Source organism: Chlorocebus sabaeus, chromosome 21, assembly GCF_047675955.1.
Source record: "Chlorocebus sabaeus isolate Y175 chromosome 21, mChlSab1.0.hap1, whole genome shotgun sequence".
NCBI classification, from domain to species: Eukaryota; Metazoa; Chordata; class Mammalia; order Primates; family Cercopithecidae; genus Chlorocebus; species Chlorocebus sabaeus.
This window is the reverse complement of record NC_132924.1, coordinates 24,038,153-24,055,568: the sequence shown is the minus strand read 5'-3', so window position 1 is coordinate 24,055,568 and position 17,416 is coordinate 24,038,153. Positions and strand designations below refer to the sequence as shown.

Here is a 17,416-nt window from a genome sequence, read left to right as displayed (position 1 = left end):
TCTGGCCGGGCGCGGTGGCTCAAGCCTGTAATCCCAGCACTTTGGGAGGCTGAGACGGGCGGATCACGAGGTCAGGAGATCGAGACCATCCTGGCTAATACGGTGAAACCCCGTCTCTACTAAAAATACAAAAAACTAGCCGGGCGAGGTGGCAGCGCCTGTAGTCCCAGCTACTCAGGAGGCTGAGGCAGGAGAATGGCGTAAACCCGGGAGGCGGAGCTTGCAGTGAGCTGAGATCCGGCCACTGCACTCCAGCCTGGGTGACAGAGCGAGACTCCGTCTCAAAAAAAAAAAAAAAAAAAAAAAAAAAAAAAAAAGAAATATCTAAGTAGCATCAACAAATAACTGTTGTTAATGTTATTTGAAAAAAAAATTCCCTGGTTTCATGTATTTGGAATGGATTGTCTCCGTGGAAGCAGAAACTACCTCTGTCTTACCTTCTTTCAGGTTTTCCTGGATCAGCTGCACTCCTTAGCAAAACTATATTGGACAATCAACTGAGAAGAGTAACTGAGACATTTGAATCATTTCTAGGTGTAAAGAAAGACCGAAGCCCAGGAAAATATTACGGTCAGTTCAATGCCTTAAGTATAACACCAGCGTCACTGGCTGGGACCCTCAGAGCCTACTCTCCTATTTTCCCTTCATCTTCTTCTCGTCTTTATTTTTCTTATTCCTTTTCTTTGTTTTCCGCACTTCTTTCTCTTTTCTCTGTTCCTCCCTCACTTTCTTGATCTCTCACCCTCTTTCTTTCATGAATTCATTGCATCATGACAGAAGTACTTGACACATACCACGTCCCAAATTCTGAGCTAGGGTACATGCTATATTTTTCTTCAAAATTAAGTGTGAGGTGGATCTTTAAATAATAACAACAAGTGTGTCTCAAACAGTCTATCCTGGACACTTTGTAAGCTTCCATTGTTTTCTCTTCAAAGTGCCTGTGTCCCAAAGCTCAGGACAAATTTCAAAACCTGAACCTGAATATCAAGAAATCTAAACATGTATCATCTAAAGCTGGCACCCAGGAAAACAGAGCTTTTCATTTGATCAGAGACTGCATATTTCTTACCTACAAGTGTTTGTTTTATCCACACTTGGCAGGTTCTGTATATAACACACATCAAAGCCATCAGTTGCACTTGTTGTGACTGTGGGTGTTGGCTTGCTTGTTCCAGGGTCCCAGGGCCCGGCCATGGCCATGGTGTTTGTCTCTCAGGCTTGTCTGTCTCATGCCTGGCAGGCTCACTGCTTCACAGCTCACTGTGTCTCTCAGACCTTCTCTTGGCTTTCCCACAGTCTCGGGGACTGTTCTAAATAACAAGCTAATATTCTGAAGTGAGGCATTGGAAGCATTTCTGAGCAGCATTTATTCTTTTTGTATGCGTTCAATTTTTTAGCAATGAAGACATTTCCTTTCAAGGTTATTAAGCTTTGAACTTTCCATTTTGTGAAAAGGCTCAAAATTGCCTTCATTCTTTGTGGGCATCCAACTCTAACAGACACATAAATTAATAGACCAGGGAATATTTAACAGTCTAAGTTCAAACAAATATATTTACTTTGATTGAATTGATGTTGCTATTAATTGCCATTGAAGGAAACCACTGTAAAGGGAAATATGCCCTGGAGGATAAACGTGACACTGCTAAAATTAAAACTCAAATGAGAATAATCTGCAGATTTTAATGTTTCAAATTCGATTTGGAGAATACAGTTCTTTAATGTAATACTGATAAAATCATGTTATTGATCCTGCATACCCATCTCTTCTCAGGGATTAGAGAACAGGCTGTTATGAATATGTAGCAATCCCCCATGCACCTGCATAGGTGGGGAGGTGATTGTCCAGCTCTGCTGGTTAGGAACTGGCTATAGTCATGGCTGCAAGCAAGTTATGCACATGGAGAACAAGGTGTCTCTCTGAAAGAAATGTAAAGAGAAAATTTTAGGTCAACTAATTACAAATTCCCATCAATCCCTAGAATAGTATCCCATATGCAAAGGAATACTCTGTTGCCCAGGCTGGAGTGCAATGACCAGATCTCGGCTCACTGCAAGCTCTGCCTCCCGGGTTCTACAGGCGCCCGCCACCACATCGGCTAATTTTTTTTTTTTTTTTTTTTTTTTTTTTGTATTTTTAGTAGAGACGGGGTTTCACCAAATTAGCCAGGATGGTCTCGATCTCCTGACCTCGGGATCCACCCGCCTCAGCCTCCCAAAGTGCAGAGATTACAGGCGCAGAGGAATACTTCTTACACAAATATATAATCTTTTTGTCCCACTAGGAAAATATTGTGCCCCAATCCCTTTCTGGCCTTTCTTACTATCTGTGAATCTTGAAAGAGTTTATTGCTTCATGGTCTTCCTCCATTTGGCCCCATCCTAGTTCTTGCTCGGCTTTTAGATGCTGGGGAGCCATCTTGGGAGTGGGGTGCTCATTACATGAGATGAAGTGGTCTTCGAGGGGACAATAAGGGAGTAAGTGCCTTGTAGAAAGAAGCAAAGTAAAGAGGAAGAGAGATTTATTGTTTGTTTGCTTTTTATTATTTATTTATTTATTTATTTATTTATTTATTTATTTTTATTTTTTATTTTTATTATACTTTAAGTTCTAGGGTACATGTGCACAACGTGCAGGAAGAACTTTCTAACTTCTTTTCTTTCTCTCTCTCTGTCTCGCTCTCTCTTTTTTTTTTTTAAGATGGAGTCTCACTCTGTCACCCAGGTCGGAGGGCAGTGGTGTGATCTCGGCTTACTGCAACCTCTTTCTCTTTTTGTTATTAGGTTGTTGCAAAAGCATTCAAAGCAATGGCAAAAACCTCAATTACTTTTGCAACAACCTATTACCTAGGCTAGAGTCAGAGCCCCGCACCTTGAGAGTGATGAGTTGCGAGAGTCTGCCCCCAGCAGGCAGATTGAGAGAGCGCATGGTTTAGCGGAATGATTATTTTAGCTATAGTCCATGGGACAGAATGGAGATGTTGCAATCTGATGCAGATCATCTGAAAGTCTTGTGCAATATCCTGATTAAGTGTGGACAGAGCACAATAAAAAAGGAATTTGGAAGTTGGAAACATGCTGGGTTCAGGCAGACATAAAAGGCAGCATTTGGAAAACCTATCAGGACTCAATTTCAGGACAAGTGATCATAGGTAAGTGGGATCATGGAACTTGACCTCAAGGTTACAATATAGGAACAAATAAATAGGTTATGAAGATAGTGAGCAGGTAAACAGCACCACCAAGGAATCTCAGTAATAGATTTGTAACAAAGGAGCAGAGCAGAACTCTTTATGAGAGCTAGATGGTCATAAGGAGAGGGTTGGCACAGCAGTGGTTCACGCAGAATCTCCTGAGATGCAGATAAACCTTTTCTGATCGGGAGAAGGTTAATCCAAAATTGAGGTAGAGATGTAGTCACAGGAAAGTAGCAAGAGTATATGGGGGAGCTGCAACATGAAGAGGCATTTCCTAGAAGGGGGAAAATCAGGCTTTAAAGTCAGGCAGATGAGTTTGCCTGGGAAACAATCAAGAGAGCTGAGTCTGAGGCAGGGAGCTGGTGAGGAGTGAGCCCAAGTGTGTCAGGTAAGGCAGGTAAGGTAAGGCAGAGAACCAAAACCAGATATCAGGTGGCAAGTCAAGAACAAGTAACGTAGAGTACGTGGATGGATCTGGGCAGGGCTGGGAAGACATACACTTGGCTCTATGTGCTTGGCTAGCTGAATGTTTTGCAGCTATATCTACAGGTGCTTTTATTATCATGCACCTGGCAAGGAATTTTATTATAAATAGCTTGGGTCCTAGGTTTTGGGACGGGAATAACTGTGAATGGGAATAACTGTGGGAATAACTGTGATGTTACCATAACACATGGTGACTTGTCCCAGCAAATGGAGCAGGGACATGGATGAGGAAGGCCACAGAAAAGTATTGTGGCCAGGCACAGTGGCTCACGCTTGTAATCCCAGCACTTTGGGAGGCCGAGGAGGGTGGATGACCTGTCAGGAGTTCAAGACGAGCCTGGCCAAAATGGTGAAACTCTGTCTCTACTAAAAATACAAAAAATTAGCCAGGCATGGTGGCAGGCACCTATAATCCCAGCTACTCGGGAGGATGAGGCAGGAGAATCACTTGAACCTGGGAGGTGGAGGTTGCAGTGAGATGAGATCCCACCACTGCACTCCGGTCTGGTGACAGAGTGAGACTCCGTCTCAAAAAAAAAAAAAAAAAAAAAAAAAAAAAAAAAAAAAAAAAAAAAAAAAGGAGAAGAAAAGAAAAGAAAAAAAGAAAAAAAAGGAAAAGTATTGCTAGGATTAGCATCCCTGATAGTTACCATTCCAGTTATTGCCAACTTGATAGACCCCTCAGAAAAACAGAAGTTTGCAGGAATTTTGCAGCCACAAGATGATGTTTAAAATATTCCTAGAAGATGTTTTCCACTTCACATGTTGGATATTTATCTCATACATTAATCAATATTGGTCAAGTATGGTGGCTCATGCCTGTAATCCCAACATTTTGGGAGGTCAAGGCAAGTGGATTTCTTGAGCCTACGAGTTTGAGACCAGCCTGGGCAACATGGTGAAACCTTGTCTCTACAAAAAATACAAAAATTAGGCCGGGCGTGGTGGTCCACATCTATAGTCCTAGCTACTGGGAAGGCTGAGGTGGGAGGATCACTTGCGAACAGGAGATCGAGGCTGCAGTGAACCATGATAATGCCACTGCACTCCAGCCTGGGCAACAGAACGAGACTGTCCCAACTAATTAATTACTCAATTAATCAATATTAATTATGTTGTATATTGTTTTAATTTGGCATAAATTATCTAGTTTGTCTCATAATGGCTATATGAGGTAGGTAGGGCTTATCCACATTTTAGGTGAGAGAAATAAGCCTCAGAGAGGTTAAGTAGTTTGTTCACAGTAACACTGCAAACAGTAGCAGAAGTAAGAATTGAAGTAATGCACTGTTCTGTTAGCTACATGTTATGAATATTTAATTATTCTACTTCATATTTAGAGACTATATTCTATGTATTGGCTATTGCTATGGATCTAAGAGTGGAAAATAATAAAAACATGCACAGTCCTTGTCCTTGTGGAGCTTAGGAGCTTATAATCTGGGGGGAAGAGGGAAGATACCAGCAACCAGCACCCATTTACCCAAGTGATTATTTAATCACCCTTGTAGAGGTGATTCTTTTCAGAAGAGGAGAAAAGAGAAAGTCAGGTAGATCTCATGTAGTGTAGGAGTTCTCTGACTTATCTTCTGAAAGAGAAGGCCAAGTAGATCTTATCTAGTATGGGAGTCAGAGAAAACTTTCCTAAAGAACTGATAATAGAGTTAAGACCTGAAGGATTAGTAGATGGGTGGGGAGGGGAGAGAAGAAGTGTTGGTGCTAAGGCAAGAAAGAGCTTGAGGCATTCAGTGAAGGTAAGGTGTTATGGAGTGTGGGTGCTGTAAGCCGGGATTCGATGACGCACTTTAAAATGTACAAATAACAGTACTATAACATATTTACATCAGAATATAAATTTATAGCCGGGCGCGGTGACTCAAGCCTGTAATCCCAGCACTTTGGGAGGCGGAGACGGGTGGATCACGAGGTCAGGAGATCGAGACCATCCTGGCTAACACGGTGAAACCCCGTCTCTACTAAATATTACAAAAAAAACTAGCCGGGCGAGGTGGCGGGTGCCTGTAGTCCCAGCTACTCGGGAGGCTGAGGCAGGAGAATGGCGTGAACCCGGGAGGCGGAGCTTGCAGTGAGCCGAGATCTGGCCACTGCACTCCAGCCTGGGCGACAGAGCAAGACTCCGTCTCAAAAAAAAAATAAAAAAAAAATAAAAGAATATAAATTTATAAAACGGAACTAATCTTTATATGTTGGGGAGGAAGTTACCTTTCTCTTGTTAATTCCATTAATTTCCAGACTATAAGAATTTATTGCACCACTGAAACATTAAAAATTGCATTAGCTTCTGCATCTTCATAGGATGGAAGGTTGATCAACTGGTTAGCGCTCCTGCCAGGAATAATCCAAGAAATCAAATAAAGTAAAATACCGAAGTTATTTGCTTGAAGACAGTGGAGCACAGTTGAGGCAATTAGTGAAGAGGTCGTAACTCCCAAGGAGAGAAAAAGCTCAAAGCAACTTCGTTCACCACAGTAGCTTTTTCAGAGCTGAGAATTCAAATTCTTCACCAATGCATGAAGACATTTTGATGAATTCTGGGACTTTGGGGAGATGGGAGACTAAAATCCTAAGCCTTAAAACATGTGAAAAATATAGCAACAATGTCAGCAGTTTTGTAAGACCAGGATTTGAAGTCAGGCCAGATTCATCAGAAAAAGAGGTCAGAGATAAGACTGTTGACTGTAGCTGAAATTACAAAAGGGGCTAAGGAGACCCAGAAGTACACTAAGCCTTACTAGAACTGCAAACAAGGCTTGACTGAAAATAATGTTAGTATAGTGGTGGAAAGGATGACCCCTCTCAAGAAAAAGAACATTACTTGGAACCACTACCTTTTCTAAGAAAAATATACAGAACTTATTAGTAAATTACTAGACATATCAAAGGATAAGATTACATAATGGAAAACCAAGAGGAAAAAAGAGATAATAGAAATATATCTACAAATGTTCTTGACGAGCCTTTTGAAATAACTATGGTTAAAGTATTTAAGAAATTAAAATTAAAGGAAAAGGTGAAGAAAATGAAATAGATGAGAAAATTTCACAAAGTAGAATGTAGAATGTATAAGACTGACACAGCATAGAACTAAAGTATTACATATCTGATATGAAGAACTATAGTTGGTTTAACAGCAGAATAGAAACAACCAAAGATAAAAGCACTGAACAAGAATATATCCAGACTGGGCATGATGGTTCATGCCTATAATCTCAGCACTTTGGGAGGTTGAGGCGGGTGGATCACTTGAGGTCAGAAGTTTGAGACCAGCCTGACCAACATGGTGAAAACCGTCTCTACTGAAAATACAAACATTAGCTGGGCGTGGTGATGGAGACCTGTAATCCCAGTTACTCAGGAGGCTGAGACAGGATAATTGCTTGAACCTGGGAGGCAGAGGTTGCAGTGAGCCGAGATCGTGCCACTGCACTCCAGCCTGGGTGACAGAGCAAGGTTCTTTAAAAAAAAAAAAAAAAAGATATATCCAAATGGAGAAAGGGAAGAAGAGATGGATGAAATGTATATAAAATTCAGAAAAAAAGTAGAGACAGAAGGGAAGCAGTTAAAATGTCTAACATAACTACAATTGAACTTTAAGAGGAGATAACAGATTGGTACAAAGCAATATTTGGAGGGGTAAAACTGATTATTTTCCAAAAGTGACAAAGACATTAACCTATAAATTTAAGAACCCCGAACAGTATAAACAAAGAAGAAGAAAAAAAAACCGACACAGGCAAAAGAGCAAAAATATCTTTCTTAAAAAGAAAGAAGGAAAGAAAAAGACATGCAACCTTAATAGAAGCAATGGCAATATTGACAACTGAAGCCTCAATGATGAAAGGCAGGAGACAATGTAATAACATCTTTAAAGTACTGAAAGGAAATGCCAACCTTGGCTTTTATGGCTTGCAAATATATCCTAAAAATAAAGATGAAATGAAAACATTTTCAGACACACACATACAAAAGCTGAGAGAATTTATCCGTAAGAAATCTGTACTGAAAGAAATTTAAAATGGAGTTCTTCAGCAGAAGGAAAGTTATATCCAATGGAAACACAGAAATTCAAGAAGACATAAAAATCAATGGTTAAGAAAACTAAATGGACAAAAATAAATGACTAGGGATTGAATGTTAATGATACAATACAATAATATTGTGTGGGGTTTAATTAGATATATAGAAATAAAAAGTATGAAAACTATAAGAGAAGAAGGGAGTGTGTAAATGGAATTAAAATGCTCTGAATTTATAACATTTTAAGGAAGAGTCAAAATTTCTATTTACAAAACACACATTTTAAAGGTAGTAATCATAAAGATTGCAAGAAAAAGGGAAAACATATAAAGTGCACACAATAAACAAAAAAGCTTGAGTGTGTCAAAAGTTGATCTCAAAGAAGAATCATTATTTGAAACAAAGAGGACATTTCATAATGAATATATCACTTTTATTATAATTCCTGTATTTATAATGTCTTTCTTAAAACCCATATAGCTGGATCCTGTTTCTTTAATTCAGTGTAACAACATTTATTTTTTAATTGGACTGTTTAATCTATTTATATTTAATGTAAAATGTGATTGAAATTATGTGTAATGTATCATATTAGTATTTGAAATCCAGGATTCTATTATAACAGTCCTAGAGAAACCAGATAAATCTACCTCTGTCTTGTCAAATGGTCTAATCCAAGGTTATCCAACTTGCGGCCCATGGGCCACATGCAGTCCAGGACAGCTTTGAATATAGCCCAACACAAATTTGTAAACTGTCTTAGAACATTATGAGATTTTTTTTAAACTTTTTTTTTTTTTAGCTCATTAGTTATTGTTGGTGTATTTTTTATACGGCCCAAGAAAATTCTTCTTCTTCCCCAATGTGGCCCAAGGAAGCCAAAAGATTAGACACCTCTGGTCTAATCTCTCTGCACATTGACATCCCTCATTTGCTTCACTTTTGCCTCCAAGTGTTGCAATAGTGCAACAGACTAGCAGAAACTAAGGCACATACAAGCACTGTAGATGCAAAAAGTCTGTACAGAAAAGCAGTCCAGAAAAGGTTCCGGTGGATATTGAGTGAACTAACATATGGGATTGACTATAAGCCAAGTAAAGGGAATGGGAAAGTAAGATATCAAAAAGAGAGAAAAGCACCTTTCAAGATATATTGGCATACAACCATGTGAGTAGAACCAAATTTCCGTGGCCTCCTTTCCTTCTTGTATTACAATTTAGAAACTAGGACTTAGGAGATTCACAATGCTTCTCTGTAATGTATAATAAAGTTTTGGGGAGTGTGTATGTGCTTTGGACACCTTGGTCAAATGACTTATCCTACTAGGGCTCAGTTTTGTCATCTAAAATTCAGTATAATAATACATTACACAGTTCATAGAACTGTTGTAAGGGTTAAATTAAATAAGACAAAGTACAGGCAAGGATGTAGTGTAGTCCTGAAACATGGAAGATATTTAACATGTGTTTCTGTTATCTGGCAACGATCATGGCAGTTTATAAAAAGAAAGAGGACTTGGGACAAGTGATGTGCTTACTTACTTTACTTTCTTCGATTAGGAGTCAATCCTACTAGGCCAATAGCCAAAGGAAATGGTGAGCAGAACTTATGGTGGCACATTCATACTTCACTCACATGTGAACACAATATAATTTCATGTCTCCTTGATAAAACTACTTTTCTACAGGGGAAAATAAAAGGCAAGTAGAGAGATTTCAGCCTACAGATGAAATACACAGTGTAACACGAGACAGCTGTTGCAGAGCCAACAAAAAAATAATGTTCTGTTAAGTGAGTCACAGTTCCTTGAAATTGTATTCCATGCCCACAAATGCAGAAGGCTCCCTGAAGTTGGGTTATTATTATCTTTTTTTTTTTTTTAAGTTTCATTGAGGTATTCGTTATATGCGATAAAAATAATCAATTTTAAGTATACAATTCCATGAGCTTCGGCGAATAACTACAATGGTAACCAACATGATATAAAACAGAAACTAATCCTTTCCCCGACAACCTGGACCTTGGGCTAACTGATTTGCTTTTTGTCACATTAGTTTTGCTTTTTCTAGAAAAAGATATCATACAATATATAATCTTGGTGGCTGGTACCTTTTATTTAGTAATGTTTCTCAACTTTTTGTGTTTGTTATGGTCCGTCTAATGAGTATTTTCCCCTAATTGTCTCTCCCCACTTAATGAAATTTTGCTACCACAGATATATCTATATGTCTATGTACTGTGTATACACCTGTGCTTTATACAGAGTAAGATTTTTTTTTTCACAGCTCAAAATGTTTTGCCCCCTACAAGGTGCTGTCACCCCATTGAGAATACATGATTTAGTGTAATGTGTTTGAGATTCATCAGTATTGTGTATATCAGAAGTTGGTTCGTTTTACCGCTGGGTAATATTCCATTATACAAAGAGACACTCAATAAATGAATAAGAATAATTGCATATGTGTTACAAAGGTCAGGGATTGAGTGCATAATGCAATTACTGTTCTTTCTCAAATCTTAGTCTCCCTGGTGTCAGTAGACATACCTCTAATAACACAATTGTTCAAGTCAAAAATCTGAGAGTATCAAGACACTTCATTTTGCCTCATTTCCCCATATCACAGCCATTAAAGCCTGCCAATTTCATCTCTTGATTATTGCTTGAATCTTGTCTCAAGGGATCAGATTTTGCCACTATAACCCAGAACATTCCAGACATGTAAGGCTATCCATCTTTATCTTGAAAGAGATGGGAAGCCATTGAAGGGATTTAGATAGGAAACTGACATGACTTTCCCATGAAATTAAAAGATTACTAAATCTTTTATAATAAGCAATGAATAAGAATATGGAGAATGAATTAGAAAGGACTGACTGAGAGTATTTGTGGAGCGGATCTTTCAGGAGTCCAGGGGATAAATGACAATGGCTCTGTCATGAATTTTCAAGGCCTTTGAGAGTAGATGAGAGATTGGAAGACATTCTATATTTTCAGTGGGGCCCGTGGGAAGGCTTAGCAAGGCCTCACTGCTGGATGATAACATAATTATAATGAGAAATTCAGGTAAACCTTCCTATTGCTTGCTGCTGCCTTGACTTAGGTGATATTTTTGGTCAAATTAATCATATTCTAAATGAATTAAGTATGAATATTCTTGGGTTATTTGCTAATAAGTAAGAAAGAATTAGAGAATTGCAATCATGCCCATAAGAAAAAAAAATTGTATACTTCATGAATCTGTTAATCTTTCTATCCATCTTACAACTTTTTAAAGGGTTACTGTAGTACTAGTATCCAAGTATCAGCTCCAGATGGTCTGCAATCCTCCTGAAGTTTTACATAAATTGTCTTATCTACATACACATCTCTGGGGGGCCACTTGAAGATTAAAATTCGATTTTTATTCCTATTAAAGAGTAAGATTCAATGGCTTACTGTGCTTTAGGTTTAGGATATGCAAACATTCATAGGACATAATCTTCATTCTTAAAGCATGTAAAGTTTATACCATGTAAGGAGATAAATGACAAAGTCACATTGTCAGTGCTAGAAAAGAGATAGGAACAAAGTTCTGAAAGCTTGTCAGTTACTCTGGTGCTTTGTCTCCTCCAGGTGACTTCCCAAGTATGCCTGGCCACAATACCTCCAGGAATTCCTCTTGCGATCCTTTAGTGACATCCCACTTAATCAGCCTCTACTTCATAGTGCTCATTGGAGGGCTGGTGGGTGTCATTTCCATTCTGTTCCTGCTGGTGAAAATGAACACCCGGTCAGTGACCACCATGGCAGTCATTAACTTGGTGGTGGTCCACAGCGTTTTTCTGCTGACAGTGCCATTTCGCTTGACCTACCTCATCAAGGAGACTTGGATATTTGGGCTGCCCTTCTGCAAATTCGTGAGTGCCATGCTGCACATCCACATGTATCTCACATTCCTGTTCTATGTGGTGATCCTGGTCACCAGGTACCTCATCTTCTTCAAGCGCAAAGACAAAGTGGAATTCTACAGAAAACTGCATGCTGTGGCTGCCAGTGCTGGCCTGTGGACGCTGGTGATTGTCATTGTGGTACCCCTGGTTGTCTCCCGGTATGGAATTCACGAGGAATACAATGAGAAGCACTGTTTTAAATTTCACAAAGAGCTTGCTTACACGTATGTGAAAGTCATCAACTACATGATAGTCATTTTTGTCATAGCCATTGCTGTGATTCTCTTGGTCTTCCAGGTCTTCATCATTATGTTGATGGTGCAGAAGCTACGCCACTCCTTACTATCCCACCAGGAGTTCTGGGCTCAGCTGAAAAACCTATTTTTTATAGGGGTCATTCTTGTTTGTTTCCTTCCCTACCAGTTCTTTAGGATCTATTACCTGAATGTTGTGACGCACTCCAATACCTGTAACAGCAAGATTGCATTTTATAACGAAATCTTCTTGAGTGTAACAGCGATTAGCTGCTATGATTTGCTTCTCTTTGTCTTTGGAGGAAGCCATTGGTTTAAGCAAAAGATAATTGACTTATGGAATTGTGTTTTGTGCCGTTAGCCACAAACTACAGTATTCATATTTGCTTCCTTTATATTGGGAATAAAAATCGGTATGGTGAGGTAAGAATGGTATTTCATTACTTAATCAAAACCATGCCTTGATCTACACAAAACGAAAGAACTATAAAATGTCAGAGCCTTCATTGTAGTCCTTATGGGATCCCTGCCATCTCTGAGTGATGCCCATACAAAGACCAGTGATGTTGATTCCACCTGGAGTTGCAATATTACATTATTTTCCAATACAGAATGTCTGATTGGCCCATTAAAGCAACATAGGTCTTAAGAATTTTAGAGTTTCATTAGCTCATTCTAATTTCCTCTGTTTGAAGCATGATCTTTTCTTAGGTTTTGGACTGAACTCGGCCCTTTAGTTCTTTTCATCCCACTTCATCTTAGGTAAGTAAATCCTGACCACCACCCAGCTCCAAAGACATAAACTCTCCTTGGCTAACCAGGTTAGATGTCCCATTCATCTCACACCCTGATGAAAACTGATAAGGGGAGAGAATAGTTAAAAATTTTTCTAGGGTATCATAACTCTGGTGGGAAGTCATCTGTCTAGAAATCAAGAGACAAAGAATGCGTGGCCTTCTGTTTTAACAAGGTTTTCTAGATTTGTCCTGTGAAAGGTCATTTCACGACATGGGGATCAATTTCCTCAATATCACCAATTGCACTGTTGCTTCAAAAATCATTTAAAAGCTTACTGGACATATCTACATAATGGTGAAACTGTAATTTAGAAAATATTCTTGACCAATGTGCTGGTAGGCATTAAAATGAGTTCCCAAGGGAAGTGATTAAAATTTTTTTCTCTTCTGTTTTTTGAGAGAATTTCTAGATGTCCTGGGCCACAGTTAATTAAGATTTTTAGGGGGGACAGAAAGTTATACTGAAATCTTTAGAGCTCCCTTCCACCGTTAAAATTATAGATATATATTTTAAATTGTACCTTAAGTTCTGGGGTACATGTGCAGAATGTGCAGATTTGTTACATAGGTTTACATGTGCCATGGTGGTTTGCTGCACCTATCAACCCATCTACATTAGGTATTTCTCCTAATGCTCCCCCTCCTCTAGCCCCTCACCCCTGGACAGGCCCCGGTGTGTGATGTTCCCCTCCCTGTGTCCATATGTTCTCATTGTTCGACTCCCACTTATGAATGAGAACATGCAGTGTTTGGTTTTCTGTTCTTGTGTTAGTTTGTTGAGAATGATGGTTTCCAGGTTAAAATTATATATTTTTAAATAAATGAAAACTATGTTTTTAAAAGAGAACTTTTGAGAAGTATATAGCAAAACCATTAATTTAGACTCTGTGAGATTAGGTTGCATGAAGAAGGTTTTCTGAATATTTGAAGGATGGATAAATAAATGTACTCGAAAGTAATAAAAGTATAATCCTTTAAAATATAGGAAAAATAACTAATGGGTACTAGGTTTAATACTTTAGGATGAAATAATCTGTATAACAAACTCCCATGACATATGTTTACATATGTAACAAACCTGCACATGTACCCCTGAACTTAAAATAAAAGTTTAAAGTAATAATAATAAAATAATTTGGATTTTCTTTCCAAATTCTGAGTTTCTTCCTGTAAAATTGTATTAATGCCTTGTGACATGTGACATGTTAAACTGACTTTATTTCAAGAACTTCCATTACTGGCTAGGTTGATACATTGGCTTGTGGATTTTTGCTTTTTGGGTTTTTTTACCTCCTGCCCATACTCTACTATCTTCAATGTTTTATCTCCTTAAAATTTTCCCAGGATCTGATCCAGTTTCATATTTAATGCTTCAGAAAACCTAGAGTAATTAGTAACATGAATAGAATAACATAGTGAATTAAGGGAACTTTTTTTTCATTAAGATATATCTTCAGGATTTAAAAGTTTTTCTTAATTTATTATCACTCTGTGGATACACAGATTCCTCAGATGAATAAGAAATACCTCTGTGAATTTCTGTGACAGCTAAAATTAGTGAGCCACAGAAATTAATTTGAGGAAGCAGAAGGAGCAACGTAGTTCAAACACGACTTCTTTCCATATATTTTCTGTTTTATATATTCTTTTAAATGTCCTTTTAAAAAAGTAATATTTATTTTCTTTCTTGCCTTTTTTCCCATTAATTTTTTACATTTTTTCTTTCTCATTTTGAACCATAAAATTCATAAGACAATTACTAAGATCCCTGAGAGTTTTAAGAAAATTTATAATACCTGTAAATATGTTAAAAAAAAGAAATTTAGAAAATATTTAAATTAAAAGTATTCATTAGAATTTCATTACCTTGTAGATTATATCATACTCTCTTCCAGATTTTAGATATGTTGAGGTCAGGCAATTCAAAAGAATTAATCTCTGTATTAATCTGTTATAATGTTAACATAACACTATGTTATTTTCATACATTATAATAAAGGGCTTATTAGAAATGTTACTCAAAAGATAGAAATGCAATATTTCATAATATAAAATATCTTTTTCATCAGTATTTATGGAATAAATAGAAAAATTTTAGTTTTCCTGTTCTTTGTCTTTAATCAATACGGAAATGAACCTCATGTGGGATTGGGGGTGACACTGGCCTCTAGGGCCATTTTTGGATATCACCATTATAAGAGAGCGCTAGTATTAGCATTTGGTGGTTGGAGCCAAGGAATAGACATCCTGCCTTGCACATAATTGTCCGTACAATAAAGAACTATCAGGCCTTGCTCTCTATTTGAATGCCTTATTAGATATTAATGAAGTGAAACAAAACCATCAGAGCAGTTACCAGGTTTTACCCAGTTTTCATAAACACATAGTATTTTTTTGTATAGCTTTAATTCTCTGAATTTTCTGGAAATGCAATTATCATGGATTGAAGAAAGATTTTACTTTGGTTTCCTCTGAACTTTACCAAGAGTTGTTCAGTCCTTTGGAAATGACGTCAGTAGCAATGCCATTTATGACGTTAAAATATGACACAACATGCCTGTAGGCAGTATTTGTAGCTGTTGTATTCAGGGGATATTACATACAGGTGTCAGCATCAGACTCACTCATTTTGTCTCTTTATGTGGTGAGGCCTAAGCATTTACACACTGAATTATATACTAGTATTGATAACTTTTCTTTTCATTACTCATTTATATTACAGTGAGAACATTATATGTAAAAATAATGTGTATGTTTACATTATTAGTGTAGAAAGCATATACATTTCATTCCGAAATGGTAAAATTATCTGTAAGTTTTATTTTAGAATGGTAAAACTATTATCAAATATTTGTGATAAAAAGCAAAATATTGGGTCTGAGAAAGCTGAGAACCACCAAATTACCACAAAGGGACAAAATGAGAGGGAAATTTATAAATTTTAACATTATAAACAGGAAAAATATTTCTGTGTTTCTGAGATACTTACCTCATCTTCATTCAATTCTAAATTACTTCTTTTGTTTCTAAAGCAATTAAATGCAACTTTTAGAAAAATGTGAAGAAAATATACATGTGTATTTTCTTTTTTAATGAGAAAAATACATTTTTTTCTGAGCCTCACCACTCTCAGATTGGCTCTTGATAAATATCTACCAGATTTTTAACCCAGGCATAATAATTTTTGAGGTCCAGGCAGAAGGATCTCTTCAGGCACCCATTTAAAGGGACAGTACATGCTCTTATTTATTCCTTAATTTTCCTGTGACAGGATCATTGAGTCTGCTGCCTTCCTCCCCAGCTTCATTTAAATTCGGGATGAAAAGATTGTTTCACTTGTAGGTGAAATGAACTTTTTGTAAAGTGATTCAAGAGATGCTAATGAATCCCTCCTGCCTCCCCAAATCCTCCTCAATGAAGCTGCCATGAAAACGCAATTGTTGGGTTAAGATTCAGTTTTTCTGAAGGAGGGTATTGGACCAATCCATTCTCAGTCACTGGTTTTTGGTGTGAAGTTAGAATTTGGGATGCTGTCATAGCTTTGATTGGATAGATTTTGTCCACTCTCCTCTATGAGACAGACAGAGGCCAAAGACTCTCACACCTATTGCGGCAGAAACAAGGAAGCTCTTCTTGTTATAGGGGCCAACTACAGCATTTTGTAAATACTTGGTACTGAGAGCTCCATGGTAAAGGGGCATAGGGATGGCAGAACTGCGGGGATAATGCCCAGAGATTGCAACATGCCAAGGGACACCCATGGGGATTGGAAACCAGGGGAATCTGAAGACCCAGCAGGAGCTGCTGGGGAATTAAGACCCAGGTCTGAGAACTGCTAGCTGAGAGCAGGAGGGGCTTGTGGGAGTCTTGCTCAGGAGTTCTGAGCAAACAGGACTGCTCTTGAAAAACAGGGCAATGGAGGCAGCAAACAAACAAGACAGTTTTGAACAGGAGGTAAGAAGGTGCTGGAGAGCATGATTTGTTTTATTTGCAGTTTGTCCTAATAGTTTATGTCATTAGCAATGAATGATTCCTGCCCTTTGTTGTTGATCTGGGCCACAGAACTCATGGAGGACAGGGTGTGGTTACAAAAATGTAACCACTGGCAACCTGATCAGAGATTTTGGATAAAGATCTCCAGCTCATCCCTAAGTCAAGTAAGAAAAGAATCCCTCGGAATTTAGAAGAGTCAGAAGAGTTTCCCTTCTGTTGTCAGGAAAGCATCATCTTACATGTCAGGAGTAGACACTTGCCAGAGTCTACACCTGCCTTCTGGCACCCTCAGGAGGGTCTGGAAAGACATCTAGGCCCCCTCTCCAGTGATGTTCAATTCTGTATAACACAGCACACCTCTTACCACAGCCCAGTTGGGTACCCCATTCTCTGAGTTGTCCTTTGCCTCTCAGAATTCCATTATTTTCATAGCATTGTGCTTAACAGTGGGGCACACTACTGACCTGTACACTTAAGAATGCCTTAAGTGGTTGATTTCATGTCATGCATATTTACCACAATAAACAATTTTTTAAATTAGAAGATATATATATCATATATATATGTAGTTATATATATAACATTTCTAAATATATATGTGTATATATTTAGACACTTTAATAGGCAAGAACTGAGCTGATGGAGAAAGTTAAAATATTAGAAAGAAAAAAGCTAGTCTGAGACATAGAAAGAGTTCAGTCCTCCTATGAAGGAACTA

At 38.0% G+C, this 17,416-nt stretch overlaps 1 protein-coding gene across 5 annotated transcripts in view; it reads left to right on the top strand.

Annotated features, from left to right (window-relative positions):
- The window catches only part of GPR141 (G protein-coupled receptor 141), a 68,797-nt gene extending 51,603 nt beyond the window's left edge, over nt 1-17,194 (top strand). For 4 of the 5 annotated variants that reach the window (XM_073008956.1, XM_073008957.1, XM_073008958.1 and 1 more), the window contains 2 exons: nt 448-570; nt 11,338-17,194. In XM_073008956.1, coding sequence (XP_072865057.1) covers nt 11,352-12,269 — 918 coding nt within the window. In that variant the 5' untranslated portion in view covers nt 448-570; nt 11,338-11,351 and the 3' untranslated portion in view covers nt 12,270-17,194. The remainder of the gene's footprint in view (nt 1-447; nt 571-11,337) is intronic. The other variant, XM_073008960.1, reaches the window with a different exon arrangement.
- The last annotated feature ends 222 nt before the right edge of the window (nt 17,195-17,416 follow it).